This window comes from Lasioglossum baleicum, chromosome 11, assembly GCF_051020765.1.
Source record: "Lasioglossum baleicum chromosome 11, iyLasBale1, whole genome shotgun sequence".
Classification (NCBI taxonomy): domain Eukaryota; kingdom Metazoa; phylum Arthropoda; class Insecta; order Hymenoptera; family Halictidae; genus Lasioglossum; species Lasioglossum baleicum.
In genome coordinates, this window is record NC_134939.1 from 2,477,663 (window position 1) to 2,491,338 (window position 13,676).

Below are 13,676 nucleotides of genomic sequence, written 5' to 3' on the forward strand. Positions count from 1 at the left end.
TATTTTTAATGTGTTTTATATATGAGAACACAATATTCCTTCAAACTAGTGGGTTACCAAATCATTTCAACGAAAAAATGATTTCATAAGTTGTGTTCACAAAAATCGATTTCTTGCAAAATCCTGAAGTCGTAGACAAATTTTGAGACTAGATTTGAAATCAGCGTAAAAAAATCTACGGGAAGGATGTGTTGCATGTTAAAAAAAATTTTTTATTTTTAATTGTAAAAAACCACAATTTTCTTGAAATTCTGCAAGTTTAACGAATTTTCTCAAGGTTAAAAAATGTTTGTACCATAATCTCCCTATTTTTCCCACATTCTGCCAAGTTTCAGCTTTAATTTAAAAAAAATTTCGTCGCTATATCTCATTTCTATCGAAAGTTTTTTGATTTTGAATCGAATTTGGTCGAAAGTTCCCACTGTGCGGCGCGGCGAACGCCCGTACTAATGGCGAGCGCCACTGGCGGCAACTCATGTCGAGCGAAGTTATTTTGCTTTTTGATTCGAAAAACCGTTGATGTTGTAACCTTTAAAGAGTGGTTTCTCAACATAAAAGTCTGCTCTATCGCGTGATACAGTTGGATTTTATGCCGGACCTTTATTTTTTTAGATAAATTGAAAAATATCCGCAAAAATTGAGGCAAAAGTGGTGTCTCTCCGTCTTTAATGATTTTTTAAACACGTTTAAACACGTTTAAACAATCATAATGTTTTAATATTGGATATCACTGTATTCGGGAAAGCCTACAGAATCTTTCGCTGTAAAGAACAATTCAATATCTTTTATAATAGCATCACAATATTTGTTCATAGTTGAAAAATATGTCTTTTTAAAAATTCAATTATCTCAGAAACTGTACGTCTAAGAGAAAAATTAAAGACAGTTTCGGAATCAGCGCCAAAAACACTATAAGAATCGCATAGAGGGAATCGAAATACAAAAGAAAAGTTGAACTTTGTTGGACCGTGTTATTATACAACTCGTATTATATAGATTAGAATGTCTTTGTCGTTCGATCATCGAATTAAGAACCCCCAAAATATGTTCCCAGAAGCCTCGCGATCAAGGGGAGCCGCGTTCAATTCACAAAATACTCGGATCATGGTTCGCTAAAAACTTGGTACGTATATTGAATGGCAATTAAACCGATAATGAACAGTCACGGGCGTTGGAGCCAAAATCCAGGTTTCGGCCTCAAGGCAGAATAATCCAGCATCGATCAAGACACCGACGATCGCCCCGGTAGATTAAACGAGGATTGTGTCCCCGGATATGCTGATAGATAGATCCGATAAGGTGATCCGACGGTTTAGCGGGAAAATTGAATTCTATTCAGGCCGCTACTTGCTTTCGGATTAGTTTTAGATGCTGGTACACCGTGCGAGCTTCGGTAGAGACAGACAGAGAGAGACAAGGAGAGAGAGAGCGAGAGAGAGAGGGCTTTGACGAGCCTGACGAACCCCGATCATGCTGGCAGCGGCCCGTGATCATACGTCCAGTCCCGTGTTTACGCGGCTCCGAATTGGCCGCTGGTTAATTTCCGGCGCCGGGTGAACGTTAATTTTCGATCAGGTTTTCAGTCGGATTCACCGAGATGATCCAATGATTTAATGATTAAACCGTCGAGCCAATTGATCTCTACACGATCCTGGATTAAGTCTAGATTATGCCCGGCGATCGTGAATTCTGGATTCAGGTATCGCCGGCACGTTTGACAGTGTAATTTGACATCCCGATAGCGCACTGGCTAATTCAAGATCGGATCCCGATTTGCATAATGCCGCGGCGCGGCAGATTTCAACCGTGTCCACGGCAAAATTCCGAAGATTAAACCTTTTGCGGTGGAACGGGATCAAGCGGATCGATGGGTGGCATATATTGTACTTGACAGTATTCGTACCTGTCATTGATAAACTATTTTTTGGGAAACACGGAATAATCAATTTTTAAGAGAACGACTATCGAAATTAGAACATTGGAGTGGCTTATTTTTCTGTGCAAAGCAATCTGTTTGGTTGAATTGTGGTTTGTTAGTTGATTGTCGGTTTCGGACTGTGAAACGAGGATCGGGGCTCTAAATATCAGCTAATTGAAAAATGTCAGGCGATAGGGTAACCGAGCTCAAACCGGACGGCTAACTAGTTCGAACGCAATTCCGATCGGACTTCAATTTGCGATTAGTTCGGCCAGACTCGCCGGCTCGAAATCGAATAGTTAATTCCGTTGCGCAGTTTTGAACCAGATTTAATATCCCGTGAGCAAGCTGTGTCCATCGGGAATCTATCGCTTTAGAATTCCAGAGCCAGAATAACTCGAATACTCTATGACCGGTTCACTGGTGCACAAGATGGCGTTCGTACACGCAAATGGCTACCTTTCACAATATTCTGGGGACTGGTTTCTGTTGTTCGTTCGTATTCAAGATTGCTCCATTATTCGAATTTAAGGAAAGGGTCACGCGTCGATAAAATCGAACTCGGATCAAATTTTGTGGGTCTATCTTTGAGACGATTGCACGGAGCTTGTTTGCTCGCTACTCGATTGTGAAAAGTATAAAAAATTTTTCAGTCTCGTTGTTCTTCGATTTTATTGTTAAAAGTGTGTCAACTGTTTTATTAGAGATTTGAGGCTTTCACAGGCCACTACTTTGACTCTGCCAGCTACGAGCCGCGTCCTTTTGAGATAATTATCCGACGAGTATCGCTTTACACTGCAGAAATCTTTATCAAAGGGTCGATTGATACTAATACCCTTGTAGAGGTTCACTTTTAACCCTTTCGCGTTACTAAAGACGACTTCATTCATCCACTTCTGGCCGCTTCTTGACTGCCAAAGGGCGATTGCAATAATTAGATGAGATTTCATCTTACTTAAATACACTAATTCTGAAATGCGACGTCGTTACTATTCAAAATTATAATACCTGATGCGAAATTCAAGGAATCTACTTGTCCTGCTAAATTATTCTGATATTTCACAAAGGGATCGTATTTAATGAAATATTCCGGCCACGGAGACTGTTATCCAAATACAAGTGGCGCTGGTCGACGTGTTAATTTGAGATATCTCGAATAAAAAGCCCATAATTTGCATAATACGAAGCAGTGGCAGATGTTGCGCTCGGTTCGCTGCGAAGTGCAATCTCGCGTTCCAACTCTCCCTTAGAATTGCACAGTTTCTTGAAGCACCGAAGACGGTTCTTTCCAAAGGATATTACGATCGAAAGGCTCGATAATGAAGATTCTAATTTTAAAGATTAGCTACCTTTAATCCTTTGAATGTTCTCTCGCTCAACTACATAATCTATCTTTTAATGATTAACACATTACCGACCGGTGATTATTGCATAATTTTGAAAAATCTATGGTACATGGATACTTTTTAATGGAACCTTCAATAGCAACAGCAATTTTCATTGTGAACTAACAAATCACCCTCAATAACGTCATCTAATACTTTCATTTAAAATTGTAATGTAAAAGAGAATTTCTATGCTTTCTGTTCGCACAGCACAATTATTAAAAATCCTATTAATGGGCTTTTGGTGGGTAAAGTGTTAACTTACGGAGTCCCGAACATCTCGAACGCTTAGAATCCGAATGATCTGGAGGGCTAGCACGAGTAGCGAGCAAAGAGGGTCCACGATAATGAAACGAACAATAGAGAATATTATTTTTGGAGGCAGGTGATTCTGTGGGAGGTGCGGAGTGGGAGGGGTGTTGTTGTTAGTGGACGGTCCGCGATGGCGCACGATGACTCGAAATCGAACACTAGCTGGCCCCTACCTGGGTATCGTTGACGCTCCGGTGTCTTACCCTCCTGAACAAAGTGCGGGCTGTGTAGAACGGTGGCGTCGCTCATCGCGTGCTCCGTCATGATCCTCAGGGATAGCACCAGGCCCGAGTAACTCCTCTCCGCGGGCAGGTCGGTGATCTCGAGCATGCTAGGCGTCATGCTGGTCGTGGAGGCCAGCAGACGCCTGGTGTCCGCGTCGAAGACCTGCAGCACATAGGTGGCAGTGCGCGAGTCGATGTACTCGCTCTCGGCGCAGCTCACCCTGACCGTTGTCCGACTCTCTTCCCTGATCGTACAATTCTCCGGGGGCGGAGGTTGCGCCAGCCTCTCACCTGCTACCACATCGGCACAACACACCAGCCTCAGCCTTCTTCTACTGCTACTTTTCGGAGGGTACTTTTTTTTATGGGACGCGCGCGCTTTCGGTTTTCAAAGGGGTTGTTCGGTCTCTTTGGTTCTGGTTGGGGATCATAGTTCTCGGTTTGCGGAGCGGTGGACGTTTTCGCTGTTCCGTGGACGTTGGACAAGCTACAGAAGCTTAGGCTTCTCTCCTTACGTTTTTCTGTTTTGTCTGTCTTAGGCAGACTTGCGTTTTAGGGGGTTGGTGTCTTTTAGGTTCTGGTTGGTCAAATGACAGACTCGACTCGGTGTCGATGCGTCGGGGCGATTAGTAGGAGTAAATACGCAGAGTAGGACCCTACAGTCGCCTTACACCGAGCTGTAAGGTTGACAGGGTTTAAAGCAGAGTTGTGCTAATTCAATTATATTGTAATTCAATTACTAAGTATTTTAATCAGATGTGTAATTGAAATACAATATAATTGAAATACAATATAATTGAAATACAATGTATAATTGAAATACGATATAATTAAAATACAACTTTCCAAATTATAGCCCAGAACTTTGAAGAAGTGCGATATATTTTATGTTTTTCTTTCATATACCTGTTTAGTGTCTGTGCGGCATAGTTTCTATTCCTCGTCCTCGTTCATAATACGTAACACTATTTTATGTATTTTAATTATGAAGTATTTTATAATTGTACTCCATTGCAATTACGAATTACATTGTAATTTAATTGAATGAAGATCTGAATTACATTCCTCAAAAGAATTAAGGGATCACTTGTGCGAACTCGAAAAATTGGCCCCACTTTACGTGATCATAACTCCGTCAAAAATTGCCATATCGATATCGTTAAACAATGGTTTGAAAGCCTGAAACCTCCAGTTTCAGATGCTCTGTTTCAAATATATAGTTGCTATGTTGGTTTTTTACAAAGTTATAGCGAGATGAAGACAACATTGACGGTTAACAAAAAATTTGTGCAACTTTGGAAATTCACACGGGGAGCAACAAATTTTTTTGATAAATCGCGTTAATATCATTTGGAAGGGCTATCTTTTCTGTGTAAATTGTATGGATGTTGAATATTGTGCGATATTTTTTATTCGAGTTATTAAACATTGACGTAAATATGGGCTTTTTAAGTTTAACTGGCTCCAGAAAGCGAAACAATTATCGTAGAATCTTGTGCCAAAAAGCAATAGAAAGAGCGTTTCTTTCTCTTCAAGGCACTCCGTTTGTTTTTTCAATTTCATTAACATTTCGATATACCAGGTGTTTCTGAAAATATGCTTAAAAAATGCACAATTTCCATTTTTCCTTTAACTCGCTGTATCTCGACGAGAAATGATCGTAATACCATGATCCGAACGTCAGATTGAAGCAGAGATTCTGCCGATTCGATTGTGTGCCCCATGAACACGCTGCGATAATTTTTTACCTATGGCAGCTGTGTTTGAAGTTAGTGCTCCGCAGAAATTAGCGCGCCACGTACAGCGGCTGCCTGACATCTCTGAATACGCTACCGCAGTGGAAAATCTGGACCAAACTCGATTCGAAATCAAAGAACTGTCGATAGAAATGAGATAGAGCGATGAAATTTTTTAAAAATTAAAGCTGAAACTTTGCAGAATATGAGAAAAATAGGGAGATTGTGGTACGAACGTTTCTTAACGTTGACAAAATTCGTTAAACATGTAGAATTTCAAGAAAATGTGGTTTCTCCAGTACCACGCGGTGAAATTTTTTTTTAACATGCTATATATCATTTCCCGTAGATTTTTTCACGTTGATTCCAAGTCTGGTCTCAAAATTTGTCTACGACCTCAGGATTTTCAAAATCGATTTCTTGCTAGTGTATTCAGAGATGTCAGGCAGCCGCTGTGCCTGGCGCGCTAATTTCTGCGAAGCACCAATTTCAAACACAGCTGCCATAGGTAAAAAATTATCGCAGCGTGTTCATGGGGTACTCAATCGAATCGGCAGAATCTCTGCTTCAATCTGAAGTTCGGATCATGGTATTACGATCATTTCTCGCCGAGATACAGCGAGTTAAAGGAAAAATGGAAATTGTGCATTTTTTAAGCATATTTTCAGAAACACCTGGTATATCGAAATGTTAATGAAATTGAAAAAACAAACGGAGTGCCTTGAAGAGAAAGAAACGCTCTTTCTATTGCTTTTTGGCACAAGATTCTACGATAATTGTTTCGCTTTCTGGAGCCAGTTAAACTTAAATAGCCCATATTTACTTCAATGTTGAATAACTCGAATAAAAAATATCGCACAATATTCAACATCCATACAATTTACACAGAAAAGATAGCCCTTCCAAATGATATTAACGCGATTTATTAAAAAAATTTGTTGCTCCCCGTGTGAATTTCCAAAGTTGCACAAATTTTTTGTTAACCGTCAATGTTGTCTTCATCTCGCTATAACTTTGTAAAAAACCAACATATCAACAATTTGAAACAGAGCATCTGAAACTGGAGGTTTCGGGCTTTTAAACCATTGTTTAACGATATCGATATGGCAATTTTTGGCGGAGTTATGATCACGTAAAGTGGGGCCAATTTTTCGAGTTCGCACAAGTGATCCCTTAATTCTTTTGAGGAGTGTATAAATTACAATATAACTGAATTACAATGTAATTCAATTACTTTGTAATTATAATTCTGGAGTAATTCAATTGTAATTCTGCACAACTCTGGTTTAAAGCCCCATTGAGAGGTAGGTTTTTTTAGTGGATAGCAAGCGACATTACGTCATCTGAGTAAATGCGTTTTTTCCCATCTCTCACCCGAAAAAGACTTTCTGGGTGGTCAAGATCGAAGGAATTATAGTTCTGTATTTGCGGATCGATGGACGTACTTCTCCCTGGACCTTAAAAACGTCACAGGTTTTAATTTTGTTGTCTGATTGGTTTAAACGGCCTATGTTTATTTGCTGTCTTTTTCAGATACATACATACAGTGTGGCCAGTCCTGCTCTGGCCCAATTTTAGCAACGTAAAGTGTAGAGGATTGTGTGGTTCGAAGGATCGCTTTTGTGTTATGCTTTCGTTTGGGTGGAAAGAGAATTTCGTGTTTTGAAGTGATCGAGTTTTCCGTTTGAGTCGAATTAGTCGACAATTTTTGCGTCAGAGTCGCTCGCAATGGGGAACGTCGCGTCGCGCTGGGATTTTATGATCGGAAGTTTTACGAGCGAAAGTTTCTGTGTTCGCTAGAGTTTGTCCCGGGCTCGTGCGGGAATGCGGAATAAAAATAAATAGTGGACGATGCTTGAAGCTGTTTCGCTATCGGATAGTTTAAACTCGACAATTGTGAAAATGATTCTTTCGATGGAGGACAGAAATTCATAGATGCCAAATTAGAAATTTGTTTCCGGAGCGTTCGCGAACCCTGTGAATAGTTAGCGAGGAACATTAGAGCGAAAACAAATTGATCTGACCGGCATTGGAACCGCATGATGAATCGGTTGGTTCATCTCCCGGTGGTTTCGCTATGTGTCTCCGGTTGTTTGAGTCAGTATGCTCACGTTAATCCCTCGTCGGTGTCGAGCGACCAGTTCAATTTGCAATCGCTGAAAGGTTATGTCGAAGGTATCCAGTCGTATCGATGTGATTCCGAAAGGGCCGGCTTAAGGTATATCACCGCCCTCATGCACATATCGCCGTTTCTCATTATGTATGCACAGATGTTAAGCACCCTCATTCAATGGTTAGCAGTTTTGCTACCTCCAGCGGCTTATCGGATCATCGATTGGCAGCGACATTTATTCAAAATGTCAGAGAAACAATCTCCGAAAAAAAATTGAACACTTTACCATCCACCATCGAAAGGGTCGGAGACGAAGATTTTGCGAAAAGTCCGAGAGTGGACAGAGAATATATTTTAAAAAAGGGAGTGCCGTAAATTTCTTTCTCCCGACCCGTAAACCAGTTCGCGAGTGACAATAGATTTCTGCCGAAGCCCGGCAGTGCCTCGTTTCTCATCGAGCAGAGTCGCTCGAACATGTTTTAATATAAACGTCATGGCGCAATCGATATCTGCCATTGGCTGGACACGCTGTTGCCCGATAGGAGCAGACTGGTCGCCGATCGAGCAGCTCGATTTCGTCATTTGTACGTCGCATAACAAGCGTATCTGACTTTCGTTCGAAAACTAAGTCCGTGCCGGAAGTTCGCCGGAACGACCGCTTTATCGGCCGAAATATTCGGGAGCCTGACAGAAGAAGAATCACACGAGCGACTGAACACCAGTCAGGACAGCCGTCTTTTTTTCCGCGCTGATTCTTTTGCCGAGGTGGACTTGGACGGCTCGGACAGCGGCGCGAGTCAATAAACTCGCGGACAAGCGGATCAAGTGGCGGTGCTCAGTGATATCCACCGTTGCGAGCTATTTTCTTTCGCGGAGTATTGTTTCCGAACAGATTCTCAATCTCGAATAGTCTTCTCGGATTTTCGCAAGAATTTATTCCGCGCGAAATCGCCGAGAAGGAAGTTCAGTGGAGGCATTAAGTAGTATAGCTCAATGATAACCGTGTATAATGAATTATGCTTTACGGCAAAGCAAACTCGAGAGGTATAGTCCAGTCAACGAAAAGTTGCAGAGGTAAATGGAAGGAACACAATTTTTAACTTTGGAACTTTATTTGGACTAGTTAGGAGGTAAACATACTAAAGTCCCCACTCGTAGGAGGTGAGCGGGGTGCAGGGGGCACGTAGAAGGTCCCCTTTTTCAGTTTTCCGGTTATATCTCGGAAACTATGCGTCCTACCGATAAGACCATTCTATACAAAATTAAAGCTGACAAAATGTGCCACAAGATTCATTCGATTCAGTTTTCCGCTATCTCGCATAGTTTCCGAGATATCCGCGCTCAAACATGAATTGTGAAAAATAAAGTTTTGCCTTATTTGACTAGCTAACTCTATAGCACAATTAGTGAACTTTGAGCGCGGATATCTTGGGAACTATGCGAGATAGCGAAAAACTGAATCCAATCAATCTTGTGGCACATTTTGTCAGCTTTAATTTTGTATAGAATAGTCTTATCGCTAGGACGCATAGTTTTCGAGATATAACCGGAAAACCGAAAAAGGGGACCTTCTATGTGCCCCCCTCACCTCCTAAGAGTAGGGACTTTCAGTATGTTTACCTCCTAACTAGTCCAACCAAAGTCTCAAAGTTAAAAATTGTGTTCCTTCCCTTTCCCTCTACATCCCCCTTATGAGCATTCATTGACTGGACTAGTGTATACGTGTTCTAAACATTTGTATTGATTTTTCGATGCTCTTTACTTTGGAATTTACGGTGAATTTTTTCAGGGAGATTGTCGTACAGTAAGCTTTACAAACGCGAAATAAAGCGATGCTGGTCAAAGATACTGGCCAGCGATAATGTCAAAATGAATTTGTTATTTGGAACGCGTTGTTTTCCTTTCGGAAATGTCGCTTTAATGAAAGCGTTTAACGAATTACCGACGCAGCGAGCTGATCGCGAGAGGGTAGTATTACCAAACCAAGAGAAAATCTGGGGTTATTTACCCGAAAAAATATAGGATTGCACGTTTTATCGACCAGAGGGTAAATATCATTGATTCGTACTACTTGATACTCTGCCAGCCGGTTTATTGACACATACCACTGCGCGCGGGACCCACCCCTAGTCAGTATTCCGAAAACAAACAGAATTATCGGGTTTACAATCTCGCGTTACCTTTATCGAGCATTTCCACGTCATTTAAACGACATTTAATCCCATTTTTCTTCGATCCGTCGGAATATGTACAAACCGCTCTGACGGGGAACATTCGAATACCTGATTGGTGTTTCAAATTGTTAAGGACGCATCTTGAAAACCATTAAAATCATCGGAAACTCGTATAACGTGATTCTATAGACGAGATTGATAATAAACGCAATTTAATGCAAAGAGAAGCTCTAAAAATCATTTGAAAAAAATCGTTAACTATCGATAGGGTATTAGAACTCGCTCGCAGGAGAATAAGATCGAAGCGTAGCTAGCCTAATCGTCACCGCAGAACCTATCCCAGCCATTGGCGAGGAGCGATATCGAGTTCGGATCTAGAAATTGGTCCCCCTGCCCGCAGGAAATTCCGTTTTGCGACAGAGTTCCCGGCGTTGGCTGGTAATAAAAGACAGCCGGACAATTAGAGCGCGAGCCAACAGTCGCATGAAGCACACCGATCCCAGTTAGCCAACGGGCAGAATAGGCAGAGTCAACGATGAGGAGAACGGCCGCGAGAACCCACCCCCTCGCATCCCAATTAGCCACGCATTATTAACGCGTACTGTACACAGGCCGTTTACGGGGAAACCCGGTCCCCCCCGACGCGGCCCTGGCGTTCCAGAGTTAATTGTTAGCAATTAGCAGGAAGAATGAGCTCGCAATCTGGCAGAGTCGCTGGGACAAAATTATTTTGGCAGCCTGGAAGTGGAATCCCTTTCGAGGGAACCTCCGTACCGTTATCTCTCCGAGGGAAAAAAGGGGACGCGTCCGACTTTGCAACCCGTTTATTTCTATCCGATGGAATTCGTTCCGTCTTCGCACACGGGTCGCCAATTTAATCTTCAATTAACTGGTTGTATTGGGAGGTTGAATAATAAGTTCTCGTTGTTTTCCAACAGACAGCGTTACCAGAACTGCGCGCATGTAGTTTAAGATGGTAACGCATCTATAAAGAAGTACTACAATAAGCAAGTTTGAAATTCACTGTATGCCCATTCCGCCGAAGTCTAAACAACTATAATAAATTTTTTAATGCTTTCGGCGCAACGGTTCGATCGTTTATTACGAATTATAAAGAATTATAAATTTATTTTCCCCAAATCAAGTGAGTGTGTCTTTATGAACAACATTTCTTACATTTAATCATTCAATAGTTTTTTGAAAATATTATAACATATTTACTTTACAGACGCGATTCAAATAAATCTTGAAAAAGATCCAAACTAGGATCGAAACGTTGATTTTGGTTGACAATTAGCAAAATTGCTTTATAATTCGTCATACACGATCGAACCGTTGCGCCGAAAGCATTTAAAAATGTATTAACAGCAAATACGATCGATAGAAGAAACATATCTGAACAACTATCTTTTTCATAGTGTTCAACACGGCGAATTTCGTACCAAAAAAAAGAGTATTTGCGGGGAATTTTACTGTACTACTTTAATAAAAAAAAACTGCAGCTGAAGCACACAGAATTCTAGTGGACACTTACGGCGACCATGCGCTGTCGGAAACGACATGCAGAGATTGGATTAGGCCTTTAGGCGTTTCAAAAATGAGAATTATGATCTTGAAGATAAAGAACGCCCTGGCGCACAGTGGTCCGGATCGAAGAAGTTGGTGTCATTTAGCTAAAAAGTCAACTTTCTCATATCGATTTCTAACAAATTTGTATTGCTTCCTAAATGTCAATCACCCTCGAAAATTAAAAAAGTTAATGCTGTTTACCAAGAATTGTAATTAGGACGAATACTTAAAGGTAGACATTTAGAGATAGTACTTTCCACCAAGAAAATTGCTTCTCTTCTTCGAGGTGCCCTAATCACACCACTTAATATTAGTTATCTTTTTTTTGTTTACGATGAAGTGCACTCTTTTGTGTTGCAAAATTAATATCGACACTAAAAGTTATTGTTGACAATATGTTAAAAATTAATATTCAATGAAATAAAAAAATTGGCCAAATTTTTTACATTTGACAAGGAATATTTAGAGAACTATGAAAAGTCTTGTTTTGTAACAAACTGGATAATTTTCAGCATTCTTTCCCGTAAGTATATAATTATGCAAGAATATTGTCCTACCTCGTCCTACTTTGCAACTTATCATTGTTCAAAGCTGTCAATGTTACTTCGCGACGAGTTTCGCTTGCGTAAAACAGGCTCGTATGACTGATCAAATGTCTTCCAAATACGGACGTTTTTGCAATAATATTATAAGAGATAAATAGAGTAAAGATATATATGTAAATTAACTTCGATAGTCACTTTTATTTTCAAAAAAATATAACGAAACGAATGATGAGAGTTTCTTAGCGTTCTTACTGCATTTATTTCTATCTTTGGAACCTTGTGCAGCGTTCGAAAACTATTTGAGATTATTGTTAACATCTGACCCGTACATGTCACAATTACACTCAGCGGCAATATTAAGTGGACACCCTTAAAAATCGCATAACTTTTAAAAAATTGGTCCAAAGGACTTGAATTTTTCTAAGATGTTAGACCGGCCAGTACGCTAGAGAATAAGTAAACAAAAATTTATTAAGATTGCAAGTGGTAGAAATCATAGAAATTTAAAAAATGATGTTTTATCAACTTTTTTATCTGAGCCTGTAACGATATTTTAAAAAATGCGTTTTATAGATTTTGGTAACTTATATACATATTGAAAATTTAATTGAAAAACACGTTTAAAATGAAAATCTGCGACTTTCACCCTTAAGCTCTCATCTTTAAACGTATGTAGCTCATTGCAATGTTGACCATATAAGTTACCGAAATCTATAAAACGCATGTTTTAAATTAACGTTACAGGCCCAGATAAAAAAGTTGACAAAACATTATTTTTTAAATTTTGTATGATTCTTACCAATTGCAATCTTAATCTCTAGCGAACTAGTCAGTCTAACATCTTTAAAAAATTCAAGTCCTTTCGACCAATTTTTAAAAATTTATGCGATTTTTAAGAGTGTCCACTTAATATTGACGCTGACTGTAAGATTAACATGTAAAAGAAATCCTAAAATACTGAATCCGGAGGCAGTAGAGTTATTAATTAACTAATGCAATCGATCATCATAGATCATCACGAAAGACAAATTATGGTATGTTTATTTTATTAGCTTACTTTTTTATTTGTGGTAATATTGACTGAATATAATTTTAGTACTATTTCAGTCGCAATATGTATTTAAAATATTTCTTTTTTTTACACAGGAAAGCATTCTTTTATGTGTTAAAGATTAAGGCCAACACTAAAAATTATTGTTCACAACAAGTAAAAACAGGTTGAAAAACTATATTTGAATAATTCATTTTTTAATAGAAAATATCAATGAAAAGTTAGTAAAAATTATTGTTTAACAAATGCAAAAAATATTTAATTATGTCTAGGTAAGAATTACTATTTTTTAAATATTTTTGTGAAAATTTCATTGCGGTATCTCTAATAGTTCAAAAGTTATAACAAAATGATAGCAACTGCTTCGATCCGGACCACTGTGTGGCGCATCCCAGAAGTTGCAAGACGAAAAATTAGAGGCATTACTCGTCGAAAACTCGTGTCAGACGCTTGCTGAACTGGCAAAAACATTAGAAGTTGATGACACAACTGTTTCGAAACGTTTGAAAGCGTTAGGAATGATTAAAAAACAAGGACATTGGGTGCCCGTACGAGTTGAAACCGAGAGACGTCGAACGGCGTCTTTGCACGTGTGAGCAACTGCTTCAAGGGCAGAAAAGAAAAGGTTTTTTGCATCGCATCGTAACTG

At 39.7% G+C, this 13,676-nt stretch overlaps 1 protein-coding gene across 4 annotated transcripts in view; it reads right to left on the reverse strand.

Moving 5' to 3' along the window:
• The window catches only part of LOC143213463 (nephrin), a 561,898-nt gene that overhangs the window by 27,956 nt on the left and 520,266 nt on the right, over positions 1-13,676 (reverse strand). The window contains exon 13 of one of the 4 annotated variants that reach the window (XM_076433355.1): positions 3,789-4,130. The exons of 1 other annotated variant lie outside the window; for it this stretch is intronic. In XM_076433355.1, the coding sequence (XP_076289470.1) occupies positions 3,789-4,130 (342 nt within the window). Of the gene's footprint in view, positions 1-3,788; positions 4,134-13,676 lie in introns of all 4 variants that reach the window. 2 more of the 4 variants (XM_076433354.1, XM_076433356.1) reach the window with 2 other exon arrangements.